Source organism: Gymnodraco acuticeps, unplaced genomic scaffold (assembly GCF_902827175.1).
Source record: "Gymnodraco acuticeps unplaced genomic scaffold, fGymAcu1.1, whole genome shotgun sequence".
In the NCBI taxonomy this organism is placed as follows: domain Eukaryota; kingdom Metazoa; phylum Chordata; class Actinopteri; order Perciformes; family Bathydraconidae; genus Gymnodraco; species Gymnodraco acuticeps.
In genome coordinates, this window is record NW_022989979.1 from 1655426 (window position 1) to 1679334 (window position 23909).

The 23909-nt window shown below is 41.7% G+C and overlaps 1 protein-coding gene across 1 annotated transcript in view; it reads right to left on the bottom strand.

Annotated features, from left to right (window-relative positions):
* Positions 1 to 23909, bottom strand: part of LOC117543396 (rho GTPase-activating protein 7-like) — an 82465-nt gene that overhangs the window by 16018 nt on the left and 42538 nt on the right. Inside the window, 1 exon segment of the mRNA XM_034211653.1 lies at positions 1679 to 1750. Within this exon segment, the coding sequence (XP_034067544.1) occupies positions 1679 to 1750 (72 nt within the window).

The window sequence follows — 23909 nt, forward strand, 5'->3', positions numbered from 1 at the left end:
CTTCCTGCCGCTGATTGGATCAATGTGTTCAGATAAATCTAAAGATACAACCCCTAGCCTCAGAAAAACCCACCCACACTAACACCCACCAGGGCCTTCCGTCCCACCTTCTCCCCCCATACAGCCTCGATGAAAAGCTAAAAGAGGAAGTAGCGTCTTAGCCGACCAAACAAACACAGCTGCAGCTTTCAGACCCGGCAGGCAGGGGGGATGTGGAGCACAGAGGGAGAGAACAGGGGATTGATTGAAGAATGACAATAGGTACTCCAGAGCTGCTCAGAGGTCCCACTTCCTTTTCTCCTTCTCCCTCCCTTGTCTACTTCATTAACAGACTCACTTATTTACTCAGTTGCAGCGTTATGGCACATAATATCATTGGATCATAAATAATATTTAAATAAATGGGTTTTTAAGATGTTTTCTGGAATGTGTGGACCCAACCCAAAATAGGAATCTCGCATTTGTGGCCCCGAGGGGCGATGTTGATAAGAAAATGCTGTTCAAGGGACGGCAGATCTTTAAGTCTACTGTAGTGATTCCGGCCTATCAGTCTGCTTATCTTTAGTGGGCAATAGTCCTGAAAGCACAGACAATAGAGATTGTGCCACCGATACAGTGGAAGGAAAAATGTGTCATGCCTCGGCACAAATTCCTACTTAGTTGAGACGGCTGCATAACCAACCAGCGATTTGTTTAAAATCTGCACAGTGATTGATTGCCGTTTGCACTTTTGTGTTGCTGTTGGTGTGTAGAGAAACAGTCTCATCACCTGTGTAAAAGCACAAAGAGCTTCCGTTCCAATAGAAAACCTTTCACGGTTAATTGGCAACAAGCAATGACCATGTTGACAATGGTAGCTTGGCCCTGCTGTCATCGTCATGTAGTTACATAAGGGCAACTGGTATACCTACGGCATGCCATAGTATAGTTGAAGTAGCTATATGGAGTGTAAAGAATGTTTGATGTGTTTCAGTGAGTGTTTATTTAAAACTCAAAGGTCAGCCAAGGCATTTTTTCTTAACCATATATCATTGGATAAGTAACTTTAGAGGGCATATAAGACATGTTTTGTGTGTAAGAAAGACCCTTGGTCCCAAAAGAGTTACTCTGTATGATACATTATGGTTATTGTTTGGAATATTCTTTGCTATGGTTAATGTGGCTCTCTCATAGCACATAGTAAAGCACTTGTGCGAAGGAAAAAACACACTCCTTACTCTTGAGGAATGTTTTGATGTATGTGGTATGTAAGCATGCACAGGCACAAGTGTGCATGTTGGTGTTTTTTGTTCTTGACTAACGCAACAGTGGTCTTCTAGATGAGCTAAACATCACCAAACAAGTGCACAATTTGGTAGTGCAACAACAATTTTGTTACACAAAAAAAATAGAAAGGTTCTTCTTTTATGTGATTTCAAATGAATAATAATTCTGGAATATGAGTTGTATTGATGACCATACTTTAGTAAATCTGCCTAACCGACTTCAGTTAAGATTGTGGTAGTGTGGTTAAATGAAAGCCTTTGAAATAACTGAAGTCATAACATAGCTTTTAAAATCTGTATGTCACCATTTGCCGTATAACTGTGGCTTCCCTTATAACAGCATACATTTTGTATCTTCATTATTGCCAAATAGGCCGTGAGAGAGGTTGGGGGTATCTCACCGGGGTCCTTACCTTCATACAGCTGGGCGTACTGTGGAAACCCTGCTGCTCGGAGCCAGGTACAAGCCTCTTTGGCTTCAATCTCTGCATAGGAAAAAGTGGAAGAAAACAAACGCACATTAGTTGTTGTTACAGAGACCTGAATAACAAATATAATCAATGTTTGTAATAAAAGCATTAAAAACAAAAGCTTTTTTTTCCTTCACTAAAGCCTCAATTGAAACAAAGTTTGGAAAAATGTTATCCTCTCAATATATAAAAGTTAGACAAAACTCTGGAACTGAGCACTCCAACATGCTAGCAGCTTATCGAATGTGAACCCCTTGACCTTATCAGCTATCTTGCAGCGGTCACTCTCATCTCACATGCTTCTAAAGCTAAAGCTCAAAGCATCGTTCGTGCAAATTGTGTTAACCCCTTCACACGCCAAGTGTTTGCCACTTAAGCTCCTTATCCAGGTAAAGCGTTGGTATTTGTTGTTCACACAGAAATCTCCAACAGAAAAACGTCTGCAAGAAGACTTTTCCTAAATGGCACAACTGTATCCAAAGATATATCTATATGCTATTTAACAATTCTTGTTTGTTATCTGAGATAACGTTTTTGTTACAACATATCATGTTTTATGAATGCAGTGCTGCCCTCCAGCTTCTGTTTGTTCATGATGCCAATATGAAAAAGGACAACCGTTACATCGGTCTTTGATTGAGATGCATGTAGGAAAGAGTTTACAATTATATATCAGATGCATGTTTCGTAAGTCTCCTCAATGTCATTACTAAAGTCAAACATGTTCAGAGAGTGCATTTCTCAAACACTGCTGGACACACATTGACCGTGCTTTCTTTTTAAACACAAGGTGTGACATTTGTGCTTGTTGTGCTGAGTACTGACTGCATGTTGAGGTCCACTGTGTGAGAGGAGCCATGGTGATCCCAATTATCAGTGAAAACCTAGATGACATATGCCAAATGGCTGCCCAAACCCTAGCCTCCTTAATTGCCCCATCACCCCCAGAGACAGCAGTTTGTAGTAGAAGGGAGGACAGACAGAACCATGTCTCCAGGCCCTTAAGGATCTGATTTTACAATCGTCTCCTTAGTGGAATGACAGTAAGTACAAATGTAGCACAACCTTGAGAAAGACTTAAACAAAAGCAGTGTAACAAAGGCAGGAAAGGCACTGGTAAACCATGGACGAAAGTGACACACATAGAGAAAGACTGCAAAGCATGCAAGCTTTATACTTGCTAATCCCATTTAAAATGTGAGAACTGTGTTAGATGTCTGAAATGAAGGCAGGGTAGTTAAAAGTGTTCCATTTCAACATTCTACAATCCTTGCATTTATAGTAATGTCCTTTGGAGGTGCTCTGTTTGGCTTAAGCGTGACTGAGCTAATAGTAACCAGCGGTAAAGATGCAGAGAAGTTTATTTTTATTATTTTATACCACCAGCAATTTTCACCTTATTTCAAGGCTTAATTGCACAAATAAATTGTTAGGTTATTTATCCCAAGTTCAATAACAGAAGAACAAACTGCAATAAAAAATACTAAATAAACTGTTTGCGTACCTTGATTGAGAATTACAGAGATAATAACAATGTTTTACAAAGAATGCCAATAAAGTGAAACCATCAAGGGAGAATTTATGTAAACAAAAGAAATGTAACCATAAAGTACCATCAGAAAGACAGACAGTTAGGTCACTAGTAGACTACTGCTGTAAAGGGTCTGGGCTCAACCGTATATGAGCATTTACATACCAACACACAAGCCTAGATGGCAGACAAACCCACTAACAACAAGGTTGACCTGACCAAGACAGGGTCTCCCCTCTGCCAACTGCAGGGGCAAACACTCCAAAAGCAACCACTCTGACATCAGCGTGAACCCAAGTGTCACGTAACACATTTACAACCATGTTTCAACACTGATTTATTTGACATATGAGCTCTACTTTTCCTTGTGGATGTGAAATCTCTCAGAAGCTGTGTCTAGTGGTTGTGTTGAGCCTACTATTTTGGAGCAAAGTGAACCCAGAAAAGCGTAGAAACCAAGGGGTAATTATACCAACATTCTTGGAAGCAAGCACCGTATATAGCTAGAGATTCTTGTGTTTGCATGTGTATCAAAGTGTGTTTGACTGTGTGCACATGCTAGTCAGTGTGTGTTTGCAAAGACTGACCTCATGTTTAAAGACAAACCACTCAAAAGACAGTAAAGCTATTCAAATGCAAATTGGACATAGAAACACGTGGTTAGCTTTCCACCCCCAAACCCCAAAAAGAGGGCTATGGCATTCATTAAGATCCTTTGGAGGGAAGATATCCAGTGACACACACCATTTGGCTAGAATGTGTGTCAAATCTACTTTAGAGTGACATAATGTGGACTTGGTGTGCCTTGAAAACAAAAGAATGACAACCATATTCACCAGGCAGATGGATACAAGTGAATAATATTAGTCTCTGCACTGCAGTGTATCTCCTTTCATTCAAATAGGGGAAGCAAGAATATTTTTTTATCTTTTGTTTGGCTGCAGGAAATGGACAGGGGCAGGGGGGCATCTGGCACAACAACCTAACAATAGAGCTGCACACAAATACAGTCTTCTATATGTGGAACCTTTTATAAAAGTTCGATCAACAAAGCCTTAATAGAGGTTTACAAGAATATCCAAGGCTGATACAAAATGTTGTCCGACAACACTCACCTACTCCCTTACATATGTTTGCTTTGATAACTTGAGATTCATGGGTGTATTTGATTTTTTTGTCTTCCTTGGCTGTCCACCCCAATTCCCTTAGCCCTCGCCAGGGAACTACCTCACTTCCTTTTCCTGCTTCCCTCACAGGAAGAGAGCTGAGCCGGCGCTGCAGTGGCCGCCGACCACCCGGCTGTAAGGCCCTGCCTTCGTTTGTTCCTGGCTAGATAATAGGCGGGGAGCAGCCAAGACAAACACTGGCTCCGGTGATTGTGTGTGCTTGCTTACCAAACGTCCTCATGGCTAAAGACAGCTACACCACCACACTGGACAAATGTACTGTATGTCTTACACTAAGCTTTTATAACCAGTCAAATATGAAAGCCAGATATGATGACCACAGAGTTACCCCTCATAGAATACTGAAATACATTACGTTAATAGTGATTATTTAGTCTATATGTGCCAAGTTGGCTGAAGGACAACTGATTACAGCTATGCAAGTCAGGTCAAAACCAACATTACAGAGCCACTACAGTACTTCATGCCCTGGCAAACTGTTTATGCAACAGTTGACCATAAAGAGCAGCGCATTCAGCACACATTGATTTGCTTGTTCAGATTTGAAATCGAAGCAGAAAACAGATACATTTTGTTGTTCCAAAATGCAAAGCAATGCACTAGACCTCGGGCCTTTTGACCCCAGTGACTTCATGCAACGGACTACAGGAGGCATAAGACATCAGCAGCACTACGCTAAACAAAATCTTTCTCCTCATGTTACCATTTATGGTTGTAGCCTCATTGGCTTTGAGTGTAACAGACACAATTAACAGCTGGATAAATTGAGATGTGATCCTGGGCACAGAACAGATCTGCTGGTCCGGCTAAAAGAGGTCACACAGGATGTCTGAAACACGTCCGTCAGGTGGGTCAGAGACTAAACTGGTATTATAACTAGAAAAAAAATAAAAATAATGATCTCTGATAATGTAACACATTTTCCACTAAATGTCATACTTTGTGGACCAGGCAAATCCCCTCAGTTTGAATTCAAAGCACTAGCTCTAACTGATGTGAATAAGCAAAAATAACACATTAAGATACCCTCCTCCTCAGTGGAAAAGAAAGATGAGAGCGATAATGATAAGATATCATTACTGAAAAGAACAAAGCCAATGCTAATAGAGGTTTTATATGGATCACAAACGGGCTTTTCTCCTGGAAACTTTGCCAAAGCTGACCTGGTGAGCTGCCAGTTTGGGTTTAACCTTTACTCAACTGCCCAGCGCAATCAACTTCTAAAATGATCTGTCTTTTCTTTGCCCTTTTCCTTGCTCTCAACCTGGTCTCTTCGGCCCTTGCTCTCTTCTTATTTCAATCCTGCTCGGCCTTCTCTCCTCTCCTTTCCTGTGGCAGGAAATTCTCACAATTGCAGGCCAAAGTTTCCCTCCATCGCAGGAGGAGGCAGCGGGGGTCTGGCTTGGCCAAGCCTGAATGCTCAGCTCCAGAGGGAGTTTTTCAGCAGCAAGCAAAACAAAGGATGCTGCTCCCCACCGCAAAAGCTCTGATGCACACATGGCAATCTGGAGGTCAAGAGTCTTAATACAGTTATCACTACTGGGGCTGGGGCTTTGAAGTTGGCAGATTAAGAAGAATGCTTGACTAACAACTGTTGTGAATTGAGGTGGGCTTTATCTGGAATTACCCGATCGTCGCAGGGTCTCAAAGTGCCGAGTGTAAAACAAGCCAAAAGGCAGGCCTAGGGTTCTTATCAACTCCAGGTCTGAGTGGCTCATTTCTGAAGGAGCTGCAAAGTGGGTCTAGACAGGTGATGTGATAACCCAGGCCAGACTATGTGGCTCAGAAGTAATCTACAACAAGCAAAGCCAGGAGCCTGGATGCGGCCAATATTTGTCCTTAATCTCAACACGGACAAGGACCAAAATCCTGATGTGTCCGTGAACTTGAAGAATGCACATCTGCTTGATTCATGATCTTTTATGTATGAACGCAATGTCGTTAACAGCTTGAGTCTCTATAATAGCAGCAGGGAAAATGGAGAAAAACTGCTTTTTTAACCTGACAAATGTAAAATCCCCTCCAATGCTCCACTGGAATGCAAAGATGGGCCATAACAGATTTTCTTCCTGATGGGTATCATGTTTTGTGATTCTACGGTTGAGACAGCTTGGGGTTCACTGAGAGAGGGTCTGGCTATTAGCTAAGAGAGACGATGCCAGGAATATCGCCATCTGGTTGGCCACAAGCCATGCCCCGTTTACACATTCTCACACACACTCAGACACACACAATAATAAGGTTATTACCAATGGTCCATTCCAGTTACAGAGAGAGGCAAAGATTCACGGACACATACACACGCAGGCCCACAGCTGGCCCAGATGGATCATCACAGAGCACACCCCACGGGCCCCTCTGCTCCCTGATGACAGATTTATGCTCACACAGAGGGCCCTGGATCAGGTGACCAGACATATCCAAAGCCCCTGATAAGCTTTCCACAGCCAGATGACAGCCTACCTGCCAGGAACCCCCGCTTGATAGCTAAATGTAAACAAATCCAAGGACAGCCTGTTACCTTCAGCAGAGGGAAGGTTACAGCAAAAGTGAACATATGCGTCTTCTCACAGGACATGGAGAAACAGTGTGCCAGTTGGTTGTAAATCTTTTAGATAAGGCCCCTGGTCACTTCCTGTTTCACAAAGAGGGCAGTGAAGTGAGTTTCCTTCAATTGCGCCTCTCCCAACACGTGCAATAACTATTAAACAATCTACTCCCATCTTTGTAGGAAAATAAGGAAATAAATAAAAAGCCATGAAGAATGAGCAAGTTCACAGTGGAAAAGCCCAGTTACAGAATTGCTAGTAACCCACTAGCAATTCTGTAACTGGGCTTTTCCTTTTGTTGTAAATTGACTCATTGAGGTGGGTAAGTATTTTGTCAAACAGTGATTAGTAATACAGTAAGTAGTTATTGTAGGTTTGGTTCATTCACCTCTCATCATAATGGCTGGATTTCTGTGTCTTTGTGCACGTCCATAATGGTTATATGGCTCAACTGAAATCTTACTGTGCTCATATCTCCAGACCTGAGGTGGCTGATAAGAACCTGTGTGTGGGAGCAAACACTTAAACAGTAAAGACAAAGGACTAAAGCCCACAAAAACACACAAATAAGCCTTCCAGCACAGGGCTAAAAAGTGGATTGTAAGTAACGTTAGCAAAAGTTCGGCATTATTCAGGCAAAAGGCACAGGCAGTTCAACAAACTGGAGGTTTTGACATGTTGAAGTGTCGCGGACTGGTACGATACCTTCCGATAACTCTTTAACGACACAAAACACGACTTTAGGCTAACATTCCTGTTCGCGACCCTGTTTCCACACACGGATCAAAGTTTGAATGTAATCCATTTCAAACTGTCGAGAGCGTGCGAAAATGCTGGAAGCTCCTCTGGGCTCCGTGCGTAAGAGGGGGAACGATTTTTAGACAAGAGATTATTCTTAACCACGCAGGGTCGTGCGTAACTTGGGAAAAGTTACAGAGAAAAGAAACACGGGGTGGGGGTGGGTTGGTGAACAGGGCTTGAGGACACTGGAGGACGGCGGAGTTCTGCGTCAAAGTGGGGAGATTTCTTATCTGACAGCCCGCAGCGCTGCGCCGTAAAGACGACTTAAATACTGGTTTTACTTGGAGCTACAACTAAAACAAACCATTCAGAGGCTATACAATTTAAAATAACTAAAATGAACAGACTGCAGACTGCGTATTATCCATTATCAGTGAGCTTTACACCTCCTGGATAAACAGGAAACCGCTTTAATGTATGGCCACATTTCCTTTGAATAGAAAACTATCCAAATATTTGATAAGATACATTTTAGACTTGACTTACGTGTTAATATTCATGTTGTATGTCTCGTATTTGACCAGCCTCTGCATAAACCAGAATCCCGGCTGCGCTCCGTCAGGTCCTACTCCACTGTTAGAACGAAGCCCGCATGATAGATCCAGCGCACAGATAACTCAAACTATAGTCGGTTGCAGATGTCCTCTGACCGTGGCGCGGGACAGTAGATCCATGGTAAAAAAACAAACTGATTTGCCTGCGATACACGAAATTCCACAATTCTTCAATCCTTCCAACACTGCGAGTCCCTGAATGAAGCGGTCCCCAGTAGGAATGTGAATGGAGAGTAGTGTGATTCAAGCTTTTAGGAATGGATAACTCTGCCGTGGCTCCACCCCCACCCGCTCCGCTGCTCCCCACCTGATAAGGAGCTGGAGGCACACCGATCCCTCAGAACAACCTCAGGGAATCATTTATACTGATTATAATATCATGTCATCAGATAATATCAAATCGCAGTCATCATGACACCAACTAGTCTCTTTCGGTCAATTGTCTGCATTGTATTTAACTTCTGTCCCTCCTTTAATTATGTGTTCGTAACTATTTTAATGAACTGATTTGACTAGTCCAAACGTTACCCATATAAATCGAAAGTGATTAACTGTGCTCCCCATGACTCTTCTCTATTCATTCAGCTCCTGCCTCGTCTGAGCCTCAAACCGCCTCCCTAATAGGCAGCAATTCACTCCGAGGTTGATTCCCATTTTGCATATCATTAGAAAATACTGGAGTCAACTGAGAGACGCTCTTTTGTGACTCAAGATTAGTCTGAAAAGCGCAAGTGGCGCAGTGAAAAGAGAAACTGTTGCAGGTATGGTAATGCCTGAGGTCCTGCCCTGCTTGGCGCGCCTAACGCACGTTCACCACGCACAGGTTGACTCTACAACCACAACACATTTATTCCTGGAGGCAGATTATTTTTGTATTAAGTCTTGTTCGTGTTCGCACTTTGACTGATAGCACTATTTATCCTAATATCCTAACACATCTATAAACAAGGCAATACAATTACTATAATTATAAGTTGCTTTAAACAAATGGATAAGTCTACATTTGCAGGGCTAGTTTATATCAACATTTTATTTCTTACAATCCATGCCTATAATTTTGATAGGAAATGTGTTGAAACCTAAATGATCATTTTTCAGATTTAAATGTGTGTGCATGTGTGTGTAATGTCACACATTACTGATTTATAATAACAGCCTGTCCACTTTTCTTTCATCCAGTTTTTCTAAAACCCACAACGACATCAGCGCTTGGCATAAGCCAGCTCTGTGTTATTTCCATGGTAACACATAGGCACTGAGGTGGTACAAAAAGAGAAAGCCAGATGAGTAACAGTGGGGCGGAGATATACATGTAATCCAAAGTATGGGCAGCGAGGAGGGAAAGGATGATGCAGAAAATCCTGGCTAACTGTGAAGTCTGAAGTTGGCTACCACCAGTTCCAGCTGACTGAGGAGTCAGAGGTGAATCACCATACACTTACAGACATCCTGCCAGCTATTACAAGGGAGAGAGAAATCACAAGGATAAATGCATAGGCATCCATAAAATGTCCACCCCAGATGGGAATCCTTTGAAATGTTTGCCCAGAGGCCCTGTCTGTAAACAGTTGAAATACAATGGATTTCCATATGCTTATATCTGTAATTGGTGTTGACAGTACTTTTTATGCAACCCAACACCTCCCGAACCAAGTAAGTATATTTGGATTTCTGTCTGAGTTTGTTCAACTCAGAATTAGGTGTTTTATTGACTTCAAGCATCAGTAACTTCACAAAGTAGGCCCCGCATACTGATATTTGTTTGGCAAAAAACGCATTGATGTGCAAATGTGGTTGATTTTGCAGTTATTATTTCTACACACACAGCTGTATGGTCTGTGGGAACCCAAACAGAAGTTAAGCCAATGTCAACAAAACACCAAAGTTAAACATGAGCAGCCAAAAATGTGCAAAGCTTTCTAATTTTCTAATTAAGATAGGTATACATTCCCACGAAAGAGGCACGTAATTAATACTCTGAATCCGACAAACAATGTGCAATATAATCTATTGATGCAATTAGGGATATGAACACATTACCCAGTATATAAGTTCATCCAGCTAAAGCATAAGAATTATATCATATATCAAATAATACATCAACGGAAACCATGGCTTATGAACTCATAAACTGAAGGTTTTTATCGTAAATCTGCAACCAGAAGGGAGGGAGCAATATAATTATGGTCTGATAGTGTGTGTAAGAAAGAGAGAGAGGCATAGGGGAAGGATAGAGAGAGAACAAAAAAGGCAAATATAGAGAGGAAAGAGAGATTACCAAACAAGGCCAAATCCCCGACCACCCAGAGACTGCACCCAAAACCCCAACATTAAGCTACCCTCGGGTGAGATGGGTCAAACAACCCCGTGCAGGGTTGAGCGGGCTTGTGCTCTCAAGTTGTTTTTTAGTGATAGATGCACAATAATGTGAGCGATTGTTGATGAATGTGTGTGGTAAAGTGTGAGAGATCAGACAAGCAGACTGCCACGGCTGCCAGTTGCTCTGGGGCAAATGAGTGTGTCTGTTTTGAGTGTCTATGATTTTCATTCATGAAAGCTCGTCAGAGTCGGGCGCTTGTTTGGCTTATAGATTCAGATACAGATCAAATACACACGAGTTTAATGAGGGCTTTGGACAAAAGGGAGGAAATGAGGAGCTGCATCGGCGTTACAGCAGGCAGACACGAGGGATTAAGCCCGCATTAAAGGCAACTTTTTCCCAGGGAAAAAACAAACACTTTTACCTTTAAGGCATATTACCAGGGACCATTTCTGCGGCTTATCATGCGATTCATAGTATATTTTAATCATGTCTCGAGCTGTTCTTAATCATCACTTCTATTTTTAAACAAAAAAAGCCCAGGTGCGTAACAATATAAACAAAGGAATTTGATTTGGAATAAATTGGCCTTGTATTGCTCCATCCACTTGTTGCTGTTGGTGAAGCTACTGTTTTTAGGTGTAAACTTTACAGTGCAACCTCTGACCCTGAGATACAGAGGGAGGGGCCGGAAGAGGACATTTGAAGATACAAATAATTAAAGGTAAAAATAAAACATTTGCAGAAAGAGAGATATAGAAATAAATAAACTATGGCAGAGTAAACAAGAAAAGACAAAGCAAACTGAAACGTGAGCGAAAGATGAAAGAGCCCTCCTCTGGGCTTGCCTTAGGGTTTACGTTTGCCTCTTCTACCATTCTTAACCCCAAACAACGGGGCCAGGTGAGGGTCAGCCGACGGACGTGTCAGTCCAACACACACATAAGCACCCAAGGCCGTGTCAACAAAGACTTGCGAAGAGAGATAACCAAATGATGGGTCTGCAAAGGTCATCGGCCTTTCCTGAAATAGACATGCACATGTTAGGTGTGTGTGTGTCTAAACAGCTATAATGTGATTCTCTTTTATGTTGTTGAGAATTTCAGATAACAAGGCCATAAATAAAGAGTCTTTCCATAACAGATGGGTAGGCCATAAAGTAATCGAAAACAGGAAAGAAAGGGGATTTATGTTTTAATTACAATGCAACTTCATATATTTAATGTGTGTCTAAGATTAGGTTTTATTCAGAGGCCACTGTCCTTGAAACACAAATGTAAAATCCTCCAATGACAAATGTCTTCTGCCTTTCACTGATGCAGTTTCAGATAATGAGATTGACTGCTGTCTGTGTGTGAGAGATAGAGAGAGGAGAAGGGTGAGTGAGACAGAAGAGGGGAATTGCGGGAATTATCTTTTCATAACAGGAATCTCCAGAAATAGCTCATCTATGGTGCTGGGGATCAGCCCAATAGGACACTGATTAGAGAGAGAGAATGAGAGAGAGAGCATATGCTTCCATACACACAATGGGGCAAGGAGGAAGTGCAGGGAGACAGAGACTTGGACCAGCACACACACAAACGCACACACATACAAACAAAGGAAGTGTGAAGCAGACAGTGGACCAAATGCCTCGCCGACACCCTCTCCCGGCTTTGATGGACTGACCACCATCACAATAGAGGCAGGAGGCTGACACACACGCACTTACACAAACAACAGATCGGTGTGGTAGTACTATGTTTTTCATGCAGGTGGTTGGGTTAAAAAAACAAGTGCTTTATATTGGCTCATCCATCTATCATTGAATTTGTACTTTTTGGCCGCAGCAGTACGTCTATTTATATTAAGCACAAGCACAAAAAAGAGTAAAGCAGGGACACTTTTTTTCCGGTGATAAAGTGCCTGCACCTTCACTTCAAAGAGTCTTCAAAACAAGATACACCTTCTGTACAACAGCAGATAAAAGGATCAGCCTTTGTGTTGTTATTTGCACATGCTGAATACAAGTATTGATGTTTTTCGTGCAATTTGTACATTTCTGCAAATGATGTCAAGTAAGAATTAAGAATACATTCCTGGTTTAGCATTTTAACTACATGAGTACTTTCGAGTACTTTCTGAATGTTTATTGGTAAATGTTTATTTTGGATCTTCATTGGTTGGTATCTTGGCAATTAGTGATCTTTCTTTAAATTCAGTTTAGAGGTCTTTACGGGTCCATTAAGTATGTAGTATCAAACACCAACCCAGAACCAGAGTCCGATTGGATACAAACTGTATTTGAACTAATCCATGGGGTTAAGTAGGGTGCTACTGCTCTTTTTCGCAGATCTAATACTAAAAAGGTACATTTATGCTAAGTGGACTGTAAATATTTAAGCATGACTGACATGTTAAAGGAGTTCAAACAGTGTGTCCCTGTAAAGCGCTGCCATATGTGACTTCTGCTCAACCTTGCATTTCAGACAATGGCAGGTAGAATTATTGGCCAACACTAATGGTAAATGCGAAAGCAAACAGGTGAGTAACCACACACACACACACACACGACACACACACACACACACACACACACACACACACACACACACACACCACACACACACACACACACACCACACACACACACACACACACACACACACACACAACACACACACACACACACACACACACACACACACACACACACACACACACACACACACACAACACACCACACACACACCACACACACACACACACACAACACCACCAACACACACACACACACACACACACCCACACACACACACACACACAACACACACACACACACACACACACACACACACACACACCACAGCCATATTACTACTCATATTTTTCTTATTAGTCATGCATGGGGTTGGCAGATTAGTGGTGGTTTTCTTTACGGTGAGGAGGAATGGCAGAGGAAGAGCAGAACCAGTAGGCATTTGGAGGTTTTGGCAAAATAGGAAATAAACGGTTGACATTCGAAGTTACATTCAAAGTATTAGAAAAGGAAGTAACAAAGTAAAATAATGTAATAGCAAGCACACACTACCCAAAAGGTCTGTTGAATTAGGTTTCAGATAAAAAGCTAAGATTGAGAGGACACATGGCAAACACTACAGGCTAAGTGTAAGTGGAAACTTCTATTCCAACTTCAAGGCTGTAAAAACTGCTGCGGTTTTACTGCAAACGCTGGTTCTTATTTTCAATAATCTCACTGCTAAGACTCAAAAACAATATTTTAGGGTAAAGTTGTTTCTGGCACAGAGTGAATGAACCAAGCTTGTTTAATTTATTTCTAAAAGCTATAATACTGGAGCAATCCCATTTCAACACATAAAGAGGTACTGTGTGTTAACACGTTTTCTCAGAATTACAAGAGGTGGAGGTCTGCTTGGGAAACCAACTGAATATTTGGGGAGTGGTTAATGATGCCAACCATATGGCTTGGAGAAGAGCACACAGCAACATTTTGAGCTGTGCTGGAAGTTTCCAGAATTCCTACTCCAAACCAAGTGAGGTATAATAATCAGTGGGATAATTAGTCTTTGCTCCACAGTAGCTGTTTTTGACATTACAATAATTGAAACAGTATCGCAGGGCCGGACTGGGACAATAAGTCAGGCCGGGAATTATACACCCAGCCAGGCCACTACTTGTTTTTTTTGTGCCATTTTGATGGATTATTATATACTACCCAATAATAAACATAATGAACAGGGGTTACTATTTAAAAAAATGTGCAAATGTATTTGGAAACCTATCCATGTGAACATATTTTACGTGGGGGTGGACCTCAAATCCTCTAGGGGGTCCGGGTCATACCCCTCCGGTAAGATTTGTTTTAAAGGTTGGAGTTAAATGCATCAATCTGGTGCATTTTGAGGGAGAAATAAAGAGACTAGATCTATGGAAACACCCATATGAAACAGAACTGTATACATTTAAATAATTAACATCATAAGAACATGGCCATAAACAATAACATACCATATCCAATAAAAAAAAAAATTGAAAGTTGTTAATTTATTTATTTTTGGTTAATTTAGTGTGTCTGGGTCCCTGAATCAGCCTCTCTTGTCTCCCTCCTCTCCCCCTGCCCCTCTTTGAGGCAGCAGCAAAGACTCGTTTTTAGCTCTCAACAAGTTTTAAAAGTTTATCTTACCCTTTTTCACCTATTTAATCTTTATTCATGCATTTTGACTAATCACTCCCCCCTCAAATGGAAATATGTGTTTACATTATGGTTACCAAACTGTTTGAGACCCACAGAGATAACTGACTAAGTTAACTATCTAAACACTCAGTGAGTCCTTTACCTCACTGAGCTGTAGTTATAAGATCCTCTCAGTCTGACAGCAGAGGACTCTCCCTCCACCTTGTTGTTGAAACAGCTCCTTATATCCGTTAGTGTAGCTAGCTAACACGATGCTAAATTGTTGTAGTTGTAGCCTACAACTACAACAAAATGAACATATTTTACCGTGATTTAATTGTAATACACGTTTCAAAATGATGCCAAATTAACAACAACTGATATACCGGTTAGTAAAAAACATGAATTAATGCTTTGACAAGTCGCCGCAATCGCTTTGACAAGTCGCCGCAATCGCGCCGCGGCATTCGCATCAACGGCTTCACGCCGTCGGACTGAATTTGCGTCTTTCCGCGTCTCTGCATTGACTTTACATGTAATCGCGCTGCCCCCAAAAATCGCATCGCGTCCGGTGTGAACGCACCATTATCATTCTAAATGAATGATCATAAAAACAACACCAGAGTGTTGTTCCTTGTAAAACATGGCTATAATTGTTCTGCTAGCCAAACCTTCACAGACCAAAGCCTCTGCATTTTTGTACCAGTTGTCTGTCTCCTGCGTTGGAGATTCAATATCAAATAATTTGCACTTGCTGTGAAAACCTACAACTCAACGTGCTGATGAAGATAATTTCATATATGATCAAAGGATTCATAGGAAATACTAAATCAACTTTGAGATTGCTTTGTCAACAGCATTGTCCCTGCTTTGAGGGCTACCACATGTATGTCATTAAAGCGATGTCAGGTTTATACCAATCATCCTCAAAAAACTGTAATGACAGGATTCCCTAGAAATGTAACGTCTGTTGATATTGTCTGGAGTGTTCTGGATTGTGACAGACTTGGCAATGGTGGTTGGAGTTAACATTGGTGTCAAAAGTGTGCCAGCTACCTTTAAGCAGCAATGAATCATGGGGCCTTGGATTCAAGATTTAAGTTGCAATGAGAGGATGTGCCCTGCAGTGGGTTAAATGTTGTTTGAAGGAGGTACAACGTGGTAGTGGAAGGATGCTGCACATGTTGAGGAGATGGGAGGTGTTTGACATTAGGAGGAAATAATGGAGCACATCAATAGTTGGAGGTGGATGCATGCCTGTTTTTGTGTGTGTATGAGAGGGGTATGTTTTTATCTTCTAAATAAATGCCTGTGTGTCCTTAATTGGTGTGTCCATTCTAAGGTGTCAAATATCACCTTTGACACAAGAAAGCGTAGAACTCTCTTCCTTTTTATATTTTGTTTCCTGTTTTTGACTATGGAGCAAAGACCGAATTCCAAAGTACCATATGTCCCTTTCGTTCTCTGTGCAGAATCAACCAGTGTGTAACGCAGGAAGTTGATGCTTTAGTCTTCCCTGCCCTGATCCGTGACCTCCTTTGAACCCTGACCTCTAGCGAGCCACGTGACAAACCATACAGACATCTAGGCTGTCAGGATAAACACAAACCAGGTTCAGCTGGGAGATTATCACTGATCCAGAGACTCCTTTGCAAAAGTGCATTGAGCAGGTTTGAATTTCAGAGTGATTTTTTCCAGCTCCCAACTTCATGGAGCTCATGTGACTTGTGTCCTTTTTCAGAAGATAGGATGGAAGATAGTACTAATGCAGATCAAAGAGAGATGGAATGAATGACACACCAACAATCTAATAAACACCTACAATCTATTCCTCATCTCTTTCAAATTGGAAAACAGTGATTAGTGAAAACTGTTGCTAGGAAACATGAATCAAGATGGGAAATTGAATCACATCAAATCTACTTATGAAAATTAAAACATATGTAAATCATCTTATTTTTGTTTCATTGCTTACCTCTGGTATAATTATTGAATGTTTTGTTACAAATATAATTGCTGAACCAAACAGGATACATGTAATAACTGTGGCTCATCTTGAAACAATTACACCTTTATTATATCAGTCAAAAATGCAAAAATTAAGTAGATTTAGGCAGTTCTTTGCGTCTGTCTTGGAAATACGCTTGCTTTCATGCTTAAAACATTTTAAATGTATCCTTCTGTAAGCATTGACCAACAAAGAAGGTTTTTGATCTGATTATGAAAGGCCTTACTTTAGTTGCAACATCTAAATATTTAACTTTATGCATAGCTGACCCAAATCCACTGTGCAGGAATGTAAGGAATCTAATGTATTAAGCCAAATATAAATAAACAGAAGGAAGTGGGTGTTTGTGTTTAGCTGCGTAAGGAGAAGGCAGTATCCCTTCATGTAGGCAGTGGACAGAAAATGTTATAAATGGATTGTGACCCATTGATCAATCATCAGGTCGAGCATATTAAAGGGCCAAATAGAATGACTGATATTTAAATTAGTTATTAGTTTTGTGAATGAATACTGATGATACTGATATTGATAGCAGATCTTCAGTTTTATCTTTTGTTTCCTTCTTAAGCATCAACAATACTAGCATATATCCTGCGGCTCAGTTTCTCTCATCACTTAAATACATTATAACACTTTACCCCTGATGCCGTGAACCCCCCTTCAACCACTCTTTCCCTCCCTGTCCTACACACAGACACAGTTGGTTTATTGACTTTACGAGCTAAGGGACAGCACTGATGTGTTTGAGGGTGGGGACTTTGGGAGATGAACAGGAGCTGCAGTCAGACCTGTGTCTCCCCCCTCGTCGGCCCCTGGGGGATGATAGCTCAACTCCAGAGTGAGGAGGGGGACTAATACTGTCCAGCTGGAGGTTGGCAGCAGTGACATAACCTCCATATGCCCAACAGATTGGGCTGTGGCTCTCATGCTGACCCTTCTCTGTTACTCAGTCTCCCACAGTGTTAATTTCGTCAACGAAAACTATGAGGAAAAATGTTCGTCAACGACCTTTTTTACATGACTAAGACGAGACGAGCTAAAAATAGATTATTGATAACGAAAACTTTGACAACATTTATATTTAGTTTTCGTTGACGAGACGAGACGGGACTACTAAGGTGTTAATGGTGGACTATCGGACAATCAAAATGCAGTGTATTTCCCTCCAATTATCCGTCTTGTCTGTCAAAATGCATCTTACGTAACGTTTCTAAATTGCAATATCATTATTTCCGCTCTCTTCCCTGGTTGCGTTCCAATAATCCAAAAATCAGCTCCTAAATTCTAACACTATCTCCTATTCCTTGAGGTCCAGTGGTTCCTAAGCTAAAGGAGGTTATAAAGGAAGTTTGAAACCTCCTTTCCTTTCGTTTAGAGAATTGGAACGGCACTTAACATGGCTGCCAGTGACGTACTTCCGGGTCATTTCACTTGGTTAGGAAGTGTCACTACCCGATCTGCAGTGCGCATGTGCGAGATGGTCCGCTATATTGGAGAACTCCGTACGGCAACCCAAGAAGGACACTTGACACAGTGGCTTTTAGCACAAAAAGAAAACTCGAGAGAGATGAGTTATTGTTATTACAACGTGACTTCACTATTATTTAACAACTCTTTTCATTGGGTTCTTTTATTTGGGGTTAAGTACATTGTCAGAATAAGTGAGAAATGGATCTAACTTCTGTTAGACAGCCATATGCCATACATGTTTGCATACATTGACAGTAAATATGTATTCAGTATGATAGCTGTCTAACAGAAGTTAAATTCATTCTCACTTATTCTACCAATGTACTTAACCCCAAATAAAAGAACCCAATAAAAAGAGTTGTTAAATAATAGTGAAGTCACGTTGTAATAACAATAACTCATCTCTCTTTATTTTTCAGCTTTGCCAAAAGCCACTGTGTCAAGTGTCCTTCTTGGGTTGCCGTCCGGAATTCTCCAATATGGCAGACCACCTCGCACATGCGCACTGCAGATCAGGCATAGCTGCAGATCTCGGGTAGTGACAGGAAGGTTCCTAAGCTAAATGGACTATTGGAACGCAACCCATGGTTACGTCGGATAGTTTAAAAATCAGCTCCTAAGTTCTAACCCTATCTCCTATTCCTTGACCTCTGAGTGAAACGTCACGGGGTTAAGGGATAGTGGATAGGAGAATTCAAAAGGACTTAGGAGAAGAGACTGCGGTACTTTAGAGAATCCGAATGCACTTTCACTATCCAACGTGTTTATGATGCGCCAGCGGACGTCATGAATGTGCGTCTGCTGCTGTGGGGAAACTATGGAAACTACAGTTTTCTATAGCGGACTACAACATGGATGTTTAATAAGAACGACGGACTCATCTAGAGACTCTGCACCGTGCTCTGATGCTGTTGCTTTGCTTTATGAACGTGGACAACAGAGAAACATATTCCTCATGACCAAAGTTGGAATTTAAATAAAAAATGAAAGTGAATCTTATGCTCAAACTTGCTTTATAACCTTTAGCTTAGGAACCACTGGACCTCCCTTGACGAAAGGAGAGGAGAAAATGCTGCCCCATAATGCCTTGCGGCCACAGCATTTGCCGTCACTCAACAGTCGGCCGTTCACGGAAACAACCGATTATGACCGAGAAATTATATCATGAAAGTTACGGTGCTTATTAAGCATTTTAAAACGTATGTGGTAAGTTGCCAAAGTGCTTTGTTTTGAACGTTCCATCAGTATTATAATCAAAAAGAGAAATATGAACGTTAGTTTTTACTGAAATGATCAAATAAAGTCAACATCTCACAGTCTTTACTGAGCTGTGTGGAGTTTGTTCAACTTTTAAAATATGTTTGAATGGTGATTACACAGTGATAGATGTGAAGGACTAACGTTTATAATAAATACATTTGTATTCATTTTAAGATATTTTCATAGTTCATACATCATACGTATTGGGATCATTTGTATTAATGTGGACCGGAGGGAGAGGGTGACGAGCAGAAGTTTCACTTTCCTTTTTTATTTAAATTCCAACTTTGGTCATGAAGAATATGTTTCTCTGTTGTCCCCGTTCATAAAGCATAAAGCAACAGCATCAGAGCACGGTGCAGAGTCTCTAGATGAGTCCCTCGTTCTTATTGAACATCCATGTTGTAGTCCGCTGTATAGAAAACTGTAGTTTCCATAGTTCCCCACAGCAGCAGACGCACATTCATGACGCTGGCACATCATAAACACGTCGGATAGTGAAAGTGCAGTCAGATTCTCTAAAGCAGTGGTTCTCAAAGTGGGGTCCGCGACCCCCCGGGGGTCCGTGGCACTCTGCCAGGGGGTCCGTGAAAAGTTTTCAGATTCATTAATTTAAATTATCATGATATCATTTTTTTTTTTTTACAAAAGGCTTCATAGTTCAACAAATAATATTTATTTTGTAATCTAAAATAGTTCAGAGATTACGTTCTAATCTAACAAATCTATACATTTAAAAATAAGCGCGTCACCCGTTACCGTGGAAACAACAATAACTGGTACGTCAGTCAGAGAGCGCCGCTGCTAGCATCATAGATATAACACGGCTAGCATACTACGAAGATGGACAGATTTTTAAAACGACCGGTTACGGGTACAAATTAAGTAAATGAAAAACAAAAACAAAAGTAAGAAATACGATGAGGAGTATCTCCAATATGGATTTATTGAAGTGGAAGGGAAACCGAAATGTCTGATATGCCTGCGGTGTCTTGCCAATGAGGCGATGAAGCCTGCCAAATTGAAGAGGCACCTCGAGACCAAGCATCCAGATTATGTAAAAAAAGACCGGGCTTTTTTTGAGAGGAAGGGCGAGGACTACCGCCAGCAACAACAACGGAGGTTAATGTTACGTCTGTTTCTGCTAAAGCGCAGCGGGCCTCCTACCTGGTAGCGCAGAGGATTGCTAAGGCGCGAAAGCCCACACAATAGCGGAGGAACTGCTGCTCCCTGCTGCGGTGGATCTGTGTGAGGTGATGGTGGGGAAAGATGCGGCTGCCAAATTGAGAAGTGTACCTCTGTCAAATGACACCATCAGATGACGAATTGAGGACATGTCTGCTGATATCAAATCACAACTGCTGGAAAGACTGAGAGGGTCTAAATTCGTGGTTCAATTGGATGAGTCCACTGATGTGTCCGGCTCTGCGCAGCTCATCGCGCTGGTTCGCTACCCGTGGGAAGGAAGGATTCAGGAAGATTTTTTATTTTGTCAAGAGTTGACGGGGCGAGCAACAGGTGAGGAGATTTTCAATGTTATAGATATGTTCATGGAGACTGGCAATGTGAGTTGGGAGAATTGCATTGCGATTTGCACGGATGGGGCAGCTGCCATGACCGGACGCAAGAGTGGGGTGGTTGCTTGTGCCAAGGAGCGCAATCCAATGATGATAGCTACCCACTGCAGCACAGGCAGGCTCTGGCGTCAAAATCATTGAGTCCTGAGCTACACTCCGTTCTCAGCACGGTGGTATCTGTGGTCAACCACATCAAGTGTAAGCCACTGCAGTCCCGTTTATTCGGCCAGCTCTGCAGGGAGATGGGCGCAGGACAGGACACCCTGCTGTTCCATTCAGAGGTGCGTTGGCTCTCCCGTGGAAAAGTGCTACAGCGGGTGTACGAACTGCGCTCAGAGCTGTGTGAGTTCATCCAGAATGACAAGCCAACCACTGCAGCACTCTTCTCGGACCCCGAATGGATCGCACAGCTCGCCTACCTCGCAGATGTGTTCAACTTATTGAACGATCTCAGTTTGTCCGTTCAAGGCAGATATGCCTATCCTGGAGGTAAGCGACAAAATCAAGGCATTCCGTGCCAAAACAGCGATCTGGAGAAGGCGGGTGCAAAATGGCATTACAGACATGTTCCCCCAACTCACAGAGTTTTTGGACACAAACCAAATACCAGCTGAGATTGTGAAAAATACAATCGGTTCGCATCTTGCCTCCCTTGGTGACTATTTCAATGACTATTCACTGACGTTGACACCGATGCCTGGGACTGGGTGCGCGACCCCTTCGTTGCCCATACATCAGCGCGGGGTCTCAGTGGAAAAGCAGAGGAGGAGCTGCTGGACCTGGCATGCGACGGGACGCTGAGAATCCGGTTCGGCCAAGGGGGGCATGTGGACTTTTGGCCTTCGGTTGAAAAGGAGTATCCGGAAATCACTGCTGTTGCCATGCGGGTGTTGCTCCCCTTTCCAACCACATACCTGTGCGAGTCATCATTCTCAGCGCTGACCTCCATGAAGACCAAGTACAGGGCTCGGATGGAAGTGGAGAACGACCTACGTGTATGCCTCTCATCTACTTCTCCAAGGATGGAGAAGTTGTGCAGCGAGAGACGGGCCCATATCTCACATTAATGGTAAGAGCGCGCTATCTCTCTCTCTCTATCTCTCTGTGTGTGTGTGTGAACAAATAGTCATTAAAACACATTTCCTACATGTCTACACCACCTTGCCCTCTTTGGATTTAATCAAGAAACATTAACCCTGTATAATGTTAACCAAAACTGTAAAATTATGTTATTATATTACTAAAAACGTACTATTGGGAATCGCGAGAAGTTTTCAGAGCGACAGAGACACAGAGCGTCCCCGTAACCATGGTAACTCACTCTCACTCCTGCCGAAGCCAGAAGTGGAGACTGACTGAGATTACTTTGAGCAACATGCATGGGAATAAGTTACAATATAATACATTTGTGTATTTTCTCGCTATTCAGATGGTCTGCTGCCTGGTGCTGCTGTAGTGTCCTCTTTTCGCACCATGACATTATCAGTTATGAATTTGTTTTTCACTGCTTGAGAAAATGCACTTGTGGATGAGAGCGTGTGAAAATGTCAATTGTGTGAGAGTTGGCAGCCCTGTGAACTCGCTTGACATTATTATGTATGAAACTGCTAATCAGATTTATTTACTTATTAATCGAGGTGCCGGAACGCTGTTCTGGATCGTTCCGGCCCACTTTAACCCCTGTGTGTGTGTGTGTGTGTGTGTGTGTGTGTGTGTGTGTGTGTGTGTGTGGTGTGTGTGTGTGTGTGTGGCGGTATGTGTGAGCAACAGAAATGTCAGATATGTTGCATTTATTGATTTTGTTTGATATGTGTGTCTTCACTTGCAGAGAGAAGCAATCAGCTTGACTGCCTTGCATCACTCCAATAGTGTCCAGAGCTGGCTGACATTACAAGTAGTTTGGGATTGTAGCAATGCAGTTGCAGTTGCTTTGCAATTTACTTGATATATGTTGCAATGCGGCATGTGTTCAATTGTTTAGCTGCATTTATTTTGTGATTAGACTTTTATAAATCATTTAATTTTAACTAAGAGTGAAACACTTGATGTGTTATCTTTATGTGTTGTGTGTGTGGTGTGTGTGTGTGTGTGTGTGTGTGTGTGTATGTTCTGAAATGCACTTCAAATGATCACTTTTCTCTTGATTTCCCTTTGATATTTCTTTAGGTACAGTGTTACTTGAGCTAATTGATTGATTGTTTTATGGGTATTCTGTGTTGAGATGGTGCAAATATTTTAATACATATCTAATATCTTTCTAATACATTCTCTTGTGTTGTTCTTTCACATAACTAGGACTATAGAGTGTAAAAAATAGGCTACGTCAGATTATTCCAAGGGACATACATGTCAAGTCAAGTACATTTTAATTTATATAGCCCAAATACCATAGTGTAGGAAGAGTTCCTCAAGTAAAAGTATGATCATCAAAATATAGTTAAAGTAGCGACAGTAAAAGTAGTGATGTGCAGATTGGTCCATTTCAGAATAATCTATATGATATGTTTTATAATGATTTATCATTAAAGTGTTCTCAAAGCTGGTAAAGGTGCAGCTAGTTTGAAATGACTTTGTATACTGAGGTTAGCTTGTGAATTTACTCCAGGTGGAACACTTGATTATATTTACATCATTCATCCACATCTGTAAAGGTATTAAATACATAGTAGAGTAGAAGAGTACAATTTACCTATGAACTGTAGTGGAGTAGAAGTACACGTAGCAACACATTTAAATACTC